Source organism: Athene cunicularia (genome assembly GCF_003259725.1).
Source record: "Athene cunicularia isolate RWA chromosome Z unlocalized genomic scaffold, athCun1 chrZ_part3, whole genome shotgun sequence".
NCBI classification, from domain to species: domain Eukaryota; kingdom Metazoa; phylum Chordata; class Aves; order Strigiformes; family Strigidae; genus Athene; species Athene cunicularia.
The window spans coordinates 1,620,290-1,636,992 of record NW_020799144.1 but is presented as its reverse complement, the minus strand read 5'-3'; the positions used below and the strand labels follow the sequence as shown (position 1 = coordinate 1,636,992).

General features: G+C 41.1%; 1 protein-coding gene across 1 annotated transcript in view; it reads right to left on the bottom strand.

Annotated features, from left to right (window-relative positions):
- Positions 1–2,662: 2,662 nt before the first annotated feature.
- The window catches only part of DDX58 (DExD/H-box helicase 58), a 19,500-nt gene continuing 5,459 nt past the window's right edge, over positions 2,663–16,703 (bottom strand). The window contains 15 exon segments of the mRNA XM_026866486.1: positions 2,663–2,899; positions 2,901–2,990; positions 4,656–4,720; positions 4,723–4,798; positions 10,001–10,110; positions 10,113–10,151; positions 11,733–11,851; positions 11,853–11,901; positions 12,597–12,646; positions 12,648–12,685; positions 13,953–13,989; positions 13,991–14,099; positions 14,325–14,329; positions 15,199–15,376; positions 16,215–16,340. Coding sequence (XP_026722287.1) covers positions 2,693–2,899; positions 2,901–2,990; positions 4,656–4,720; positions 4,723–4,798; positions 10,001–10,110; positions 10,113–10,151; positions 11,733–11,851; positions 11,853–11,901; positions 12,597–12,646; positions 12,648–12,685; positions 13,953–13,989; positions 13,991–14,099; positions 14,325–14,329; positions 15,199–15,376; positions 16,215–16,340 — 1,298 coding nt within the window. The 3' untranslated portion in view covers positions 2,663–2,692.

Here is a 16,703-nt window from a genome sequence, read left to right as displayed (position 1 = left end):
TACCACATGAATCTTTTTGTAATGATAACAAATATCCTCTTACTCAGAGATAAACAAGGTTATAGTACTATTTCTTACTCTTACTGTAACTGTATTTAGAGCAACTGCTACAACAATTAACATAGTGAAAAAATTCTTTTAAAGTAATCTCATAATGTAGTTTTAGTCCCATTTGTTCCAGCTGTATCTGCAAAAAAAACCCCAATGGAAATAGTTCTGAAAGAAGTCAAAAGGCTCAAGGAGCAGATAGAGATTGCACTGTATCTGCAGCAGGCTATTCTTGCTTGATTAAAACAAACAGAGCTCCTCTAGTGAACCCAGCAGAGGCCCAAGATGTTGCAAGGTCTGGAGTAGCTCTCACATGAGGACAAGCTGAGAGAACTGGTACTGCTTTAGTCCAGTGAAGAGAAGCCTCAGGGACATCTCTGCTGTTTGTGTACAACTATCTGAATGGAGGACATAAAGAAGATGAAGCCAGGCTCTTTTCAGTGCTACCTAATGTGAGGGCAAGAAACTGGGCACAATCTGAAACACAGGGGGTTCCCTCTGAACATCAGGAAACTTTTTTTTTTTTTTTTAACACTGTGAGAGTGATCAAGCACTGACTGAAGAGATGGCCCTGAGAGGCTGTGATATCTCCATCCTTGGAGACGTTCAGATGCTGTCTGGACATGTTCCTGGGCCAACTGCTGTATGTGATAAGATAACCTCTAGAGGTGCCTCTCAACCTCAGCTGTTCTCTGATGCTGTGAAACATCTTAACAGGGACCTGTTAATATGGTCATAATCTTGAGCATTATTTGGTAATAAAAATGCAACTTTGGGTTCAACTGCAAAAAAATTTCAGGTGTTCTCAAAGGTCGAGTAGAGTGCTAGTATTCTTCCCTGCCCTCCCATCTCCTGTGTAGTGAACTGCTTGTTGTTTCAGTCTGCAATCCTTGCATAGAAACAATAGAAAAAGACTAAAATTACTCAAATCCCTTAACTTTACAGTAGTTGTTACTATAAGCTGTGAAACTTAAGACTGATTAGTTTTTATGACGAGTCCCAAAATAGATGGCCCTTTCCTGAAACCGACCGATCACAGACCTTGAGTTATTTTTCCATGTACTTTTAATATGAAAGTACTAAACCAGCCTTTTTCAAAAGCTTTGTTCCTACTATTTTTGAGGGGGAGGCATTATCCAACCATAAAACATATTTATCCATTGTTCTGTGTTTCTTTTTTGGAAGCAGCTATAAGAACAGCAAATTTACTAGATAAAAGTTAAGCACAGAGAAAGTTACTGTAGGACTGAGAGTTAGGCTTCCTGTACAGTGCATACAGCCTTCACAGTAAAAGGCATGGACTGGAGTGGAACATGAAGCAGGGCTTAAAATACGGTTTTGCTTTTAATGCAACATAACACTGGTTAAAAGAACACCACAAGTCTCGCTGACTAGGGTTTAGGTAGTTTAATAATTTTTGGACCCTTAGTTAAGTTCCTGTTCAAGGTGGTTTGTTTTCTTCAGAGTTCAGGTATTTCAGACCCATAATTCATCTATGTACATACTTTATTCCACTATCAAACACATGAAATGAACTGAAAATATATTTGATCTTGGTTCCAGAAATATTGAAGATTAAGCTCCTTGAAGATAAGCAGAATCAGCAAGTTCTTTAAAGTGTGCAAGTTTAACAATGTTTCATAATTGTATCTGTAGCAATTTCTGTTTTTCCAAAAGAACTCTGGGATTTTGGTGGGGAGGAGAGATTTAAACACACTAATGTCTAGGCTTTGTTCCAATTTTAGACCAGCTCTGACAAAAAATCTGTAGAACTAATAATAGTGTCTTAAGAGATTTCAGATGGCAATTCATGAGGCAAGACATGAGGGTAAATGCTGATCACCATGTAAATTAAGCCTTCACCTGTCTTACAGGGCACTGGCCTGTCTCCCTTGAAACTTGTTCTGTTAAGCCACACATAGAAAGGGACCCATTCTGCAACTTCAGTAACAGCAACTTGACAAATGTGTAGTGATAGAAGAAAACAGTGCTACCATTTTAATCCAGAAGCCTCCTCCAAAAGGGGTCAGTGAAGCCCTATTGCTTTTCTCAGACTGTTGTAGAAACTTTGACTATTAAAGATGGACTTAAAAGATGCAGTATCTTCCTTACAGAAAAGTTGCTGGATATTTTCTCTTAATTTTCTCTATATCAAAATGCCTCAAGTATTAAAATAATTTTAAGATGTTTTAAAGATAGCTAAAGTAGTGCCTGAAGTGTCACTATGCATAAGCTGTGTTGCCTTCATGGAGGTACAGTCTAACTAGAAGTTACCAGTAACAAAGATTGATTCATGCAGAAAAGTTGTGCCCTGTCACCTAAGATGAGATGTTTAGTTATTCATTCAATTTGATTTTGGTTTTTTCAGACCAACTTCTTCATAGCAGCAAGGATTAAGATCTAGATGCTTTGGCACATGTTTGTCCATGCTTATATGAGAACTTCTGGTGAAATATTTCATTAGATAGCAAATTTCTTTTAGTGGCCATACTAGCCTTTTTTTATCTAGCCAGACACTGATGACAGGCCTAGCATATGAGACAGCATAAAGAACATGATTTTTTTTTTTTTTTATACACAGAAATAGATCATCCACTATTTCAGCTTACTGGAGTAGGGTGATACGTGCATTAAAATGTTGGGTTCAGCTGGATGTTTCTTCACCATCAAAATTCTTCAAAGAAAAAATATTTTTCGGTTTCTGAAGTTCCATTTGTGTCCCAAACTCAATGTTCTCTACTACAAAGCTTTTGATTTTGATCACTGGTAGATTATCAAATGTCTTGTACTTCACTATGATTTCCCTGTCAAGTTGGCAATTAGTATTTTGGCAATGCCTCTTGCTTTTTTTCCTCAAAATGATCAAACTGGACTGGTTTCTGGTGAGGCTTTTTTATGTAATGCTCCTTGAACGCATCTCTTAGGACAGTGTGATGAGATTCCTGGAACAACACAAGCCAGAAGTGCTTAATAGTAGAAAGAAGATTCCTGACATTCCCCTTCCCCGCACAAATATCATTTCCCTGGTAGGGTACTTCCTGTCGTTCAGGAGGCTCACCTTTCAGCCCCCTTGTCTCAACACTTTTTTTTCCCTATTCATTAGATACCAGGGTTTATAAAACCAAAATTACTATATATCACCAGACACCAGCTTATATATATTTGAACTTGCTTATCTTCTCTAAAAATCATGCTTGCAGTATTTGAGATGTGCATAAAACTTAACAGTCATCTGGACAGCAGTCAGTTTGAGAGACTCCTGCTTCCCACTCATTTTAACTCTATGACTCCACCTTTCTATGAGGGGTCATACAGTTACTTTGGAGTGGTAGAAAAAGTAACCCTAACAAGGTAAAGGAGTTACAGTTGTTGTTTATAACATATAATCAAAGATTTACAAAAATTAACAACTTAATTTGAGAGCTAAGTACAATTTGAGCTGGGGTATGAAAATGCTAGTTCTTCCTGGAAGTGCAGCTTCCATTAAATATACATCTATAGGCTGAATTGTGACAGAACTCAGTTTGAAGGGACTACTTAAAATATCGTGAGGGGTTATTTGTAGAGTATTAATCGAAAACTCTTTCTGAAGAAAAAAGCCAGTAGCACAAAATGGAGTAACAGAGAGGCATGTTAGAGATCCCTTGTTATTTGTCAGAGAAATGCAACTAGGTTTTCACAAGGCTGAGCTATTCCCAACGCCTCCCTGTGGATCTTCCCTGTACAGAGGAGTAGTGAACTCCATCTATGTTCCAAAAACAGCTGGTAAAAAAAATGCTTTTTCTTGATTGAAAAGGGAAGTGCCTGAAGGCAAGCACTCTGTAATGCCCAGCTGTGGCCTGAAGCCCCTTATCACATCACAACCATGCTTTTCAGAGTAGCACAAATAGAAGAAGCTTCAAACGAAACAAATTTCAGAACTAGAATGGTTCAAAGTGCCCAGAAAAGGCTGTCTTTCATGACCATCACCTTTCATGTGTAGAACACTGGCTTCTTGGGTCTACAGAGAAATTCAAGTCCCCATGAGATACATAGAAGCAATGTGAACTACCTAAAGAATGCAAAACAAATCAATATTTAAGAATTAAAGGTCTCCTCTTGAAAACCATGGTTTGTCTTGCCTTTCAAAACTGAAAACTGGCCCATAAGCCAGTGACCCAGACAGCGAGCTGATCTCAGTAGTTTGTATGGACAATTTTCAGTCAACAGAAATGGTGGGACAAATCTCTCAACTGCAGGAAGACTTCCAATCTTTTGCTAATCATGAAAGTAAATATCCAGCAGTCATCCAGTAGGTTATGTCATTGAAGGTCACATAGTTTTCCACAATATTTATTAATTTCTAACAGAAGGAGATTCAGGAAGATTGAAGTGATTCCTGTCATATCACATATTTGCACACCTTGGACATCATCAAGTACCATCACAGCATGCTACAGAAGTAGTTATAATTGGTCTTGTAGTTAACCAATTTACTCAGAATTTTTTTCTGCTCCAGGTTGCACAAAATAGCCTACTTTCCACATTGATAAAAATTGCTGTTTGTTAGTTCAATAATACTGACTTCCCTGGTGTTCATGGATATAGGTTTGCATCGAGAGACATACCTTTATAGCTCTGTCATCTGTACTACAGGCATATGCTTTGCTTTTTCCACACAGAAGATTTTTTTCCCTTCCATTACTGTACGTCTTCCTTCCTTCTTCCTGAAACCTCGTAATACCTTTTCCTTCATTTGCAGTTCATGTATCTTTAATAAATAAATAAAAATCAAGATCATTATGAAATTAAGAGAAGCTCCAATGTCTGTCTAAACATGACTCAGGATATATAACATCTAGGAAGCTATTACTTAAAAGCAAACAAAACATGCCTTGTTCTAGCAACTCACACCAAAGGAAGAACATGGTACATTTGTCAGGTTAAGAATGTAAGGCTAGAATAGAACTACCTGAGGGACAGCGTTTATGCCATGTATTTCTCCCTCCCCCCCTACCTCCCTATGGCCCCTTTGGTCATAATGCTAGTAAGTCCTTGAGAAGACTTAAGTCATATGAGACTCCCTACAGCAGAAGTAGCACTGCTGCTCTGGGAGTCTCACAGCTTGGAAAGAAGACTCCAGAGACCACAGAAATTGTAGTCAGAGAAAGAGGCAACAGCCACAGTCTGGAGCTGGCAACCTGCAGCTAATGCAGAAACAGAATCCTCTGAGAAGAAGCAGGAGCAGCCAAACCAAGCCTCAGAGGCAGGAGAAGATATTTCACAAAAGCAAGAGGGCCTTGGATATCCTTTGTTGCACAGCTCAGTGTCTGAAAGCTTGCCTGAAAACATGGGATGATCTGCGATAGGGATCATCGGGGATTTGGCAGAGCTGCGTACATGGCCTTTTTATTTGTATTGGCTGCCACTGGCTTATTCCAGTATTCTCTGAGAAATTTATTACAAAGATCTAGGAAGATAGAATCATAGAATCATGCAGGTTGGAAAAGACAAAATCATCGAGTGCAACCACAAACCTAACACTGCCAAGTCCCACTAAACCATGTCCTTAAGTGCCATGTCTACACATCTTTTAAACACCTCTAGGGATGGTGACTCAGCTACTTCCCTGGGCAGCCTGTTCTAGTGCTTCCAGTGAAGAATTTTTTCCTGATACCGTGGTGCAACTTGAGGCCATTTCCTCTCATCTTATCACTTGTTACTTGGGAGAAGAGATTGACACCCACCTCACCACAACCGCCTTTCAGGTAGTTGTAGAGGGTGATGAGGTTTCCCCTCACCCTTCTTTTCTCCAGACTAAACAACCCCAATTCCCTCAGCTACTCCTCATAGGACATGTTCTTTAGATCTTTCACAGGATTCATTGCTTTTCTTTGGACACACTCCAGCACCTCAATGTCCTTTTTGTAGTGAGGGGCCCAAAACTGAACCCAGTAATCAAGGTGTGGCCTCACCAGTGCCAAGTACAGGGGTAAGATCCCTTCCCTGTCCCTGCTGGCCACGCTATTGCTGACACAAGCCAGGATGCCATTGGCCTTCTTTGGCCCCCTGGGCACACTATGGCTCATATTCAGCAGGCTGACAACCAGCATTTCCAGGTGCTTTTCCACCAAGCAGCTTTCCAGCCACTCCTCCCCAAGCCTGTAGTGTTGTGGTTGTTGTGACCCAAGTGCAGGACCTGGCACATAGCCTTGCTGAATCTCATACAATTGGCATCACCCCATCAATCCAGCCTCTCCAGATCCCTCTGTAGAGTCTTTCTATCCTCAAGCAGATCAACATTCCTGCCCAACTTGGTATTGTCTACAAATTTACTGAGGGTGCACTTGATCCCCTTGTCCAGTTCACTGATAAAGATACTAAACAGAACTGGTATAGGTACTAAACAGAACTGGACCCATTACTGAGCCCTGTGAGACACCACTTGTGACTGGCCACCAACTGAATTTAACTCCATTCACCACCACTCTCTGGGCCCAGCCATCCAGCCAGATTTTCACTCAGCGAACAGCATGCCTGTCCAGCCATGGGTATCCAGTTTCTCCACGAGAATGCTGTGGGAAACAGTGTGAAAGGCTTTACTAAAATCCAGATAAACATCCACAGCCTTTCCCTCATCCACTAAGTGGTTCACCTTGTCCACAGGAGGACATCAGGGTTAGTCAAGCAGGACCTGCCTTTCATAAACCCATGCTGACTGGGCATGTCCTGAATGTGCCATGGGATGGCACTCAAGATGCTTTTCTCCATAACCTTCCACAGGACCGAGGTCAGACTGACAGACCTGTAGTTCTCAGATCCTCCTGGCCCTTCTTGTAGATGGGAGTCACATTTTCTAACCTCTAGTCAACTGCTGATAAAGTCCTGCAGCCAGAACTGCTGATAAATGATTGAAAGTGGCTTGGTGAGCACTTCCACCAGCTGTCTCTACCCTTGGGTGGATTCCATCTGGCTCCAGAGACCTGTTTATGTGTAAGTGGTGTAGCAGGTCACTAACCATTTTCCCTTCAATTATGGGTGCGTCATTCTGCTCACCATCCTTGTCTTCCAGCTCAGGGTGCTGTGTACCCTAAGAACAATTGGTCTTACAATTAAAGACTGAGGCAAAGAAGGCATTGAGTATCATGCCTTTTCCTCAACCTTTATCACTATGTTTCCCTCTGCATCCAATAAAGGATGGAGATTCTCCTTAGCCCTCCTTTTGTTGCTAATGTATTTATTGAAAGACTTTTCATTGTCTTTTATGGCAGTAGCCAGATTAAGTTCTAGTTGGGCTTTGGCCCTTCTAATTCTTTCCCTCCATAACGTCATGACACCCTTGTCCTCCTAAATTCCCTGACCGTTCTTCCAATAAGATGATAAACTTTTAATTTTTTTTCACCGAGTTCCAGCCAAAGCTCCCTGTTCAGCCAAGAAGTCATCTTCCCCACCGGCTTGTCTTTTGGCACATGGGGACAACCTGCTACTACACCTCTAAGATTTCCTTCTTGAAGAATGTCCAGCCTTCCTTGACTCCTTTGCTCTTCAGGACTGCCTCCCAAGGGACTCTGTCAACCAGGCTCCTAAACAGGCCAAAGTCTTTCCTCTGAAAGTCCAGAGTAGCAGTTCTGTGGACCCCCTTCCTTCTCCAAGAATCAAAACCTATAATTTCTTGATTGTTGTGCCCAAGACAGCCTCCAACCATCACTTCACCCACAAGTCCTTCTTTGTTCACAAACAACAGGTCCAGTTGGGCACCTTCTCTAGTAGGCTCACTCACTAGCTGTGTCAGGAAGTTATCTTCCACATACTCCAGGAACCTCCTAGGCTGTTTCTGCTGTGTTGAATTTCCAGAGGACACTGGTTAATTTGAAGTCCCCCACAAGAACAAGAGCTAGCAATTTTGAGATTTCTCCCAGATGCTTGTATTTCATCTGCCTCTTCATCCTGTTTGGGTGGTCTGTAACAGATTCCTATCATGAAATCAGCTTTGTTGGCCTTCCCCCTGATTCTTAACCACAAACAGTCAACCCACCATCAAGCTCTAGACAGTCAAAGCACTCTTGAACATACAGGGCTACCCACCACCTGTCCTTCCTTGCCTATCCCGTCTGAAGAGCTTATAGTCATCCACTGCAGAACTCTAGTTGTGTGAGTCATTCCACCAGGTTTCCATGATTGCAATTTTATTATAGTTTTCCAACTGCACAATGGCTTTCAGCTCATCCCGTTTGTTGCCCATACTGTGTGCATTGGTGTAGATACACCTCAGCTGGGCTATTGATCCTACCACCTTTTTGGGGGGGAGAAGCCCAATTCCTATGTGACTGTTCTTAGGCACTCCCGTGGTTTCTAAACATCCAGAACCCTTGTGTCTTCACTGCTGTGTGGATCTCCATCCCTTGCCTCCACTCTGATGGCAGACTGAAGGACCTTGCTAGCACACCATCCCTCAGGCATTGGCATGCTGCCTCCAGGCTTATCTCTACCAAGTCTAGTTCTATCCCCTTACCCCTTAAAATCTAATTGGCTCTTTCAATGAGCCCTGCTAACTCCTGCACAAAGATCCTTTTCCCCCTTTGAGACAGGTGTACCCCATCTGTCATCAGCAGGCCTGGTGTCATGTAGACTGACCTATGATCAAAAACCCCAAAGTTTGCTCGTGACACCAGTCATGGAGCCAGGTACTGATCCGCTGGGTCTTCCTCTTTCTTCCCTCATCATTCTCTGCAACTGTAAGGATAGAGGAGAACACTATTTGTGCTCCTGATCCCTTAACCAGTTGTCCCAAGGCCCTGAAGTATCTCTTGATTGCCCTCAGACTTCCTGTTGCAACTTCACATGAAAAAATCAATAATGGATAATAATCTGAGGGCTGTACCAGGGTAGGAAGTTTTCACATCTTTAACCTGTGCCCCACAGAGGCAGCAGACTAAGAAGTGGGTCCAGTCAGCATACTGGGCTTCTATTCCTCTCAGGAGAAGGTGTCCTATGACAATGACCCTTCTTTTTTTCTTTATGGAAGTCGTTTTGATGCAGAGCATAGGCCAACTTAGCCTTGGCAACACTTCCAAGCTAGGTGAACCATCATCATCATTTTTTCATTCCAGTTGCAGAACTTCATACCTATTATGTGAGAGCACCTGGGAAGGTGGGGTGGTCACAGAGGAGACATGCCTGCTGCACCAGGCAGGACCTTGCCTGACCAAAAGTCCATCATTGGCTTAGCCTGAGACACCTCCTTCATGTCACCTCAGCACCATAGTTCTTGACACTTCTTTCTACTCTCGATATTTTTTGATCTGGTATGTGTGCAGCACACAGCAGGGTTAGCACTGAATATGTGCTGAGGTGTTCTACTAGGCTTGTTCTACTAGGCTTGTTCATCTGCCAGATGCCATTGCTCGAAGCAAGTAGGCAGTACAAAAGAAGTCACCAGCAGAAGAGCATGTACAACCCCAAATGTCATCCTGTTAATGTCCCAGGCAATGTTTTCTTAAGTGTCCCAGAAAAAAAATGGCTTGAAATTCACAAAGACTTGGAATAGTGACAAACAATTTTAGAAAAGCACTTGCATTGGTCTGCCACTAAGACTCATGTTCAGAAGCACTTTATATGGATGTACATATTACAACCATCTGCATAGTTTCACATCTCCCTGTCCACTATCCTAAGCAGACACAGCAATATTTTTCTTTCAGTGGACAGAACAGTTTATATTTTATTTCTAAGCTGAGTAGTTTATATAAATTCTACCTCAACTTCTAAGTTTTTTACATTTACAGTAGAGATGACATTCTCCAAGCTAGCAGGACACACTGTCCCTTCTCTGCTGATCTAGCCTTGGTCTGAAAACAAGTAACAGTGAACACTTTTCTCAGGTTATCACTTGGTCCTAGATAGTGACACTAGATGAGGGTGATGTAGATTATGCCTGTAGATTTGAGCATGAAAATTCTGCAGAAGTACAAACCTTTCTTGCAAATGTTGTTTCATCCCAATTCTGTAGCTTTTCAATAGTTTCAGTCATAATTTCTTCCTAGTAATGGTTGTGTTTCTCATTCTCAACCACTTCTGTTTTCTTGTCACAAGGATGAACTTGCTACCTCTTGCCCTTCCATGACCTATATAGCAATACATTTATCCTCTTTAGTCACTCTTAACAAGATGTGCAAAAGCGGCAGCTATGGCATAAAAGAGCATTAAGGACCTTCTGTGTAGCTGCTTTTGTTTTGCATGTTCAGATTCAGATAATGCTGCTTCTAAAGAGGATTTTCTCAGTTCTTTCTTCTGCAATCACAAACCAGAACGAGGTGCCCCCTTCCAGATATCCTCATGAATAGCCCCCAGCCATTGCTGTATTGGCTACTTCTGTGGCCTGCCTCACTGAAGTTCAGGCATGCTTGACACTTCAGTTATTGTACAGCATCTTGCTGTCTTGTGCAAAAAAAAAAAGCTAGAGGAGAAAAGTTCATCTTAGCCTTACTTACTAGTTTTCTGCCCTGCTAATTGGTGTCTATTAAAAAAAAAAAAAAAAAAAAAAAAAAAAAAAAGTCTTATCACAAAAAAAGCCTGAGGAACTGGAAATAGAGTGCTGGCAAGAAAAGAGAAAAAAGAGCAAGTGCTGTCTCTTTCACCTTCTCTATGCCTACTGCCTGCCTGCTTTTTGCTGCTGTCACATAGGCAAACTAAGAACTACAGGGATGTCATGCCAGTTTAGAAAAGTTTCAGTAAGGAAGTGTTCACATATGATTTTGAGTTCCCATTCCCAAAAAATCATGATTTGATGTTTAAAACTGATGCAACCTATTTTCTTTTCATCTTTAATGGCTTGTTAAGAATAAACATTATCCTTTCACCCATAAACATGAATTCTGGGCCAATTATTTCATTGCAAGACAAAACTAAGAAAATCACAGGACACAAACCCTGATAGCAGAGGAATAAGTACAGTGGAGATCGCTTCCTGTCAGATTATGAAGTTAACTACTTGGGTGATAGGATAAAATTTTGCAGATCCACCCTTGAAAGACGTAAGGAGTTTTATGACATTTGGGAATGTTCAACAGAAACCGGTATTTAGTGTGGCTCTTCATTCCCCTCTACTGTCCGTATCGTAAAATCGCCAAGATTCAAGACCGAAGTCAGATTTCTTTAGACAAGTCAAGACAGAAACAGGGTTTCATCTTTCTTTTTTTTTTTTTTTTTTTTTTCCCTTCAGTGTTAGAGGTCTGCACTTGCAAAGGCCTCGGGTACCTGCGTGTAGTTTGGTTGCTAATAAGCTGCTGGGCAAGTAAAGGTCTTCAGAAGGCAAAGCAATGCATGAAACTCCCTTGCAGCAGGCCTTTGTAAATTGTCAGTCAGAACGATTTGCACTATTTCTGACTACATCTCTTCTAGCTATACTTCTACTTATATGTATAATTACCCACCTGAGGGATCAGTCCTCAACAGTTCAATAACCTTGAGCAGCATGGCTAATTTTCATGGAAAAAGAGAAGTCATACAACATCAAGGACTCAGTTCTGTGAAGAAATTTGTCATGCCCAGTCCCATCATTCATCTGACTTCACTCAGGGGCACAGAGGAACAATAGCAAGATATGCATATATTACTACAATATTTCCAAAGTGCCATTAAGTAGCACTTTATGTCCACTTCTGGCCAAAACGGGTTTTTAAAGTAATAACTCTGAAATTTCATACCTCTTACTTGGATCATTTTGGTGACATTACCGAAGTATTCATAGAGCACAACAAGGTTGCACTCAGAAATATCAATGCCTTCATCAGCAACAGATGTAGCAATTAGCAGTCTGCTGTCTGTTGGTTTTGAATGCGTCCAGTACACCCTTCTGCACTGGCAGGGTCATACCTACAGTAGCAAGAAACTGTGTCAGGAAAAAAACACTGAAGAGTTCCTTGAGCAACATACCTGCATTTGCTCTTACTTAAGTAATTAGAAATGAGCATGTCCTCTTAATCTGGAAAAGTACTTTAAGTTTACATATCCATCTGACTGCATACTGTACTCACTGAGCAGGAATTCCTGTTGATGTGCCACAGGAATTGTTATCCTGGGAAATGCCATTTCAAACACAACACCTAGCTGATCTTTATTAGAGACCTATACAGCTTAGTTAGTAACTCTTAAGCCATGCATAACTAATTTTGTCTGTATGTTCCATTCTACCTTAAACTGTATGTGTCAACAAACAAAAAAGAAGAGGGATCTGTAAAAGGAACAGGGAAAATAGCACTAGAATTAACCACAAGAAGTCACGATAGTGAACAGCTTCTAAAATTATTTTGAACTAGCAAAAGAATACTGCAGCAAAGGGTCACTGGCAGTATAACTGCTGCTTTAACCAAGGATGCTAGATAGAAAAAGCAGGCATCTCCTTAGGATTGGTTAAAGTCCTTCCAGATACTGAAGAAAGTGCAGCGCAACCTTGCATGACCTTAGTCTGTTTAAGAGCACGGAAGACAAACACAGGAGAGTAGAACAACTTCAGCAGCATAGCCACCATAGGTCTAGCAACTGGGATTCCTCAGTGCAAACTTGTGTACCTGTTTTTTGATCTCTTCTTCCACAACCCATCAACCCATCTGACTTTATGGCTAAGGAGAGGGTTTCTGTCTATCCACTTCTTCAAAGGCTGGAAAGCAAATCAGGGTGTTAGATCACTGTCCAGATGAAATGTTACTTTGGGATAGATAGGTAGATCCTGCCCATGCTTGCCTAGACAATTAATACTGAGAACCAGAAGCAGAAAAGAAGGTGGAACTTGTGCATCAGGAAGGAACATCTATTAATAGTGAGAAAGCAAGTGTCACAGACACGACTCCAAATCAAACCATGCCACAGCTGATTTCTGCTTTTCCCACCCTTTCAACTTACAGACTGTCTAGAGAACAAGCAGCCTTTCACTGCTAAAAGGCATGCCTTTTTCTCTTATAAACAAACAGATCAGTGAACACTACACCTCTGGAATCCAAAGGAAATGAGTTGCCGTTTACAAACTGCACTTTCCCCCTGCACACTGAAAGCAGCACCTTCAAACTGCTTTTACATAAGAAAAAAATTCAGCCAGGCTACAGTAGGCTTTTACTTCTATAAGGGCAAGTTGCCAGCAGATGCTTGGTGTTGTTAGTTTGGACTTTAGCCTACCTTTAGTTTTTTTCTGGTTTGCAATTCATCCAGCATGTCTATACCAAGGGTAAAATGGGGGTTGGGACTCTCAAATGATAAATCAGTAGTCAAGAGACTATGCAGTAAACATTTGAGAGAATTTGAGAGAAGCTAATGATTAGCAGAACTCTTACTTCAAATATGAACTTTTTCTGGGAACAAGGTATTGGAAGGGAGACCTTTTTAGATTATTCCACCTAGATCCTTGATCCTAGGCACATATGTAATAGACCAGTGCATCAGAAGGGTCCAGAGGACATCTGCTGCACAAAGTCTTTCCTTTTTCTTGATCAAGAACACAAACCACTCCTTTGGGCCCATACGAATCCTTTGGGAAACCTATAAATACCTGCATATGTGCAGTCAGTAATAGAGCAGAGCTTCTGGTTTGTAACACTGCCACATTAAAGCCAAAACCCTTGTAACACATCTTGTTAAAACTCACTTCACACCTAAAGTAAAAATCTGACAACTTAATGATCAACTAGAGCAAGTAGCAGGAAGTGATGAAGGACACCATCCCTGTACTGTAGTTTGTGGAAAAGAAAAAAAAACCCAACACATCCTGTCTCAGAGCATCAGTGCTTAGGAAGATACAGAAAGATAAATCTTTTCTTAGAAAGATCAAATGCATATACATTTTTCTGTTTCCAGATCAAAATGGGAAGGGTAATAGATGAGGTATTATATTTTCTCACTTCCCATTTTAGAAACTTTAAAAAGAAATGTCTTACAGCTACTAAGGTTCTTGTCTTAGCAAAGAGGAGTGTGAATCTGTGGGTTATAGCAGTATGCTTCATCCAGGATGCAAGCAAGCTCTTCCAGCTTGGGATTCTAATTTGATTCATCTTTTGAAAGGAAAGTTAGTTCTGGTTCTTTCTCTGGAAGAAAAGAGCAGTTTCTTGAATAACTTACCTTCTTTAATGCAGAAAACAGAATTCTCACCCAAACCTACTTTCAAATGCCACCCACATTCTCTTTAGCATTTCTTTTTATTTTCTATACCATTCTTTCAGATGCAATCGAAGAAAGCTATTGGTTAAATGCAATAAAATCCCCAGAAAAAAGTTCTGTAGCAAACTGACAGGAGAATCTCTGTGACATACTGTACCTCAAAAGACAGCAACAAAATAAACTCTGTTCTTGCAAAGAGCGGTGCTATTCCTTCTTATGAAACTACTGACAATAGAGGACAGGCAGTCCAGTGACTTGAAACTGCAGTCAACACTGCAACACACCAGATCACAGGCTGTTTTACAACACACTAGTGCTAAATCAGAAGTTAGAGAACAGTGCAACCTCTAACTTCTAATGAGAAGGATACAAGGGCCACTTGCTTCTTCCCAGAAGTTAGGGATTTATCCAGGAGCATTGGGCAGGAGGCTAGGCAGTGCACTGAGCAATGTTATGTCCTTCCCCATGCAGCCTTGCTTCTCTCACATTTCTTTTCCTTCAGCACTCAGGTTCACTGTGCAGGCCACCCAGAACTCTGCTGTGTCCCTGCCTCTGCTACACCACCTGCCTCTCCAGGACCCAGGGAGAATCAGGCAAGCATAATGGAAAACACAGGTGGAGAGAAAGCCGATTGATCTCTCTTTTGCTGCTGAACTTCAATATTCTTAATTCAGTCCTGAGCTACTGCCAAAGTTCCCCACGCTGTTTTGATCTTGTAGGCATAGCAGTACAGAAGACAGAGGGTGTCTCATGGCAACTCATCCTATTTTTCCTTTAACTTGCAAGCCAAATTTCTTAAAGATCTGCAAACATCAGTGAGTGTTTTTAACTCAAAAATCCACACTGGGGAGTGAGAAAGCAGAGGTCACAACATGGAAATCTGAATACAGGCACTGAAGAGACATGTCAGTCTTGCTCAGTCTCTGCGCTGCTCTTGGTCATTAATTTCAGATTAGATCTGGATCTACTCCTGCAGGGTAGACTGCTTTTAAATAAGCAGCTGGAAAAGTTTGACTCAACCTTTACCTTTCCCTATCCTTCACAGACCTCTCCATCAAGGGAATTTTTCTAAGATATTGTGTTTTCTTACCTGTGGGGGCACATATCAATGTGTTTTTCCCATTGATAGCAGGCTGTGCAAGTCCAATCTGGTATCTCCAATCCTCCTTTGGTTCATAAACAGGTGGAGACTGATAGGTCCTTTCTAGGAGAGAACCATGCCTTTGTGAAGAGTGTTGCAACAGAAATGCATAAAATACATTGTGCCCCATACAGTCGCTATCTAAAATGATAGAGGGAGAGTCCTTGCAGTCTACACTGAGCAACTGTGGCAGACAAGCCTTTTAACAGGACACACACACCAGACAGGAATCCTGTGTAGTATGATGGCATACTCTTGTTACCATTTGGCTGTGCTTCCTAAGCTTAACTTATTTCAAGATCTTGGCTGACAATTGTCATCTTAACTGGTGTTTTTTCAACTCAGAAAGAAAAGGGCTTATTTTCCTCCAAAGAAATGCACAGTTCCCCCAAATAAATGCACAGTATTCCTTTTAGCCTTCTGCTCTACAGACTTTTGAAGTTAATACTCTCTTAAATTGTGGTTTTGTCAGAAAGTTTGCACTTATGGAAAAGGAACTAGAAAACACTGCTGGAGCAAAATTTGCCATATAAGACATGACAGCCACAGCACAGATCCTTTGCAGCCATATTCAGCTCTCTAAACTAGCTAATACCAGGTCATGTGTGAACTAGTTATATCAGAGAAGAGATGCATGAACAACAGTCTGGTGTTTGGAGACCTTCTTGATAATGTGCTGACAGAACAACTTTTCGCTAGAAATGTGGTAAATGAAGGGCAATCCCTAACATGTGCATTGCCAATCATGTGATCCTTTAAACATTAAAACAGAAGACAGCTAAATAAAGTCAGAGATTTGTACTGTTCCTCAGTACCTTCCTATGTGGTACACTGTGTCCTTCAGGAGTCTAAGGAAATGGAGAATTCCAGCCATAAACTGCTTTAAGTTTCTAAGTTTTACCTGAAGCTGAACAAAGATTTTCACTGAGATTATTATCACATTCTGCTTCTTCAAAAAATGTAATTGTGGTTTCGAAACTCTTCTCAGAGATGTCTGTAATTTCACCATCAACATCTTTGCCATTATCTGTACAATCACCAAAAAAGCCATGTTAATGATCCCTTTGAATTTAAAATATTGTATTTGCTGGGATGACAAGGTGAAGGAGTTGGTTACTAGCATGGAAAGACTACATAAAATAATGCTCCCTTCTAAGTAAGATGGATAGCATGGAGAGTCTTGGGTTTAGAAGACCCACATACTCAGTGCACATTTATCTAGTGTTTAAATATCAAAGGAGGTGATAGATTGGGAGTAAAGCTATATCATCTGTGTTTAGTGACAAGATCATAGATTTAACAGGGACATTAACCACAAGCATGAAAAATACTTAGCAGTTCAAAGAAGCTTTATAAATTCAAGACGTTGTTCACCCTTCCCCCCCCCCCC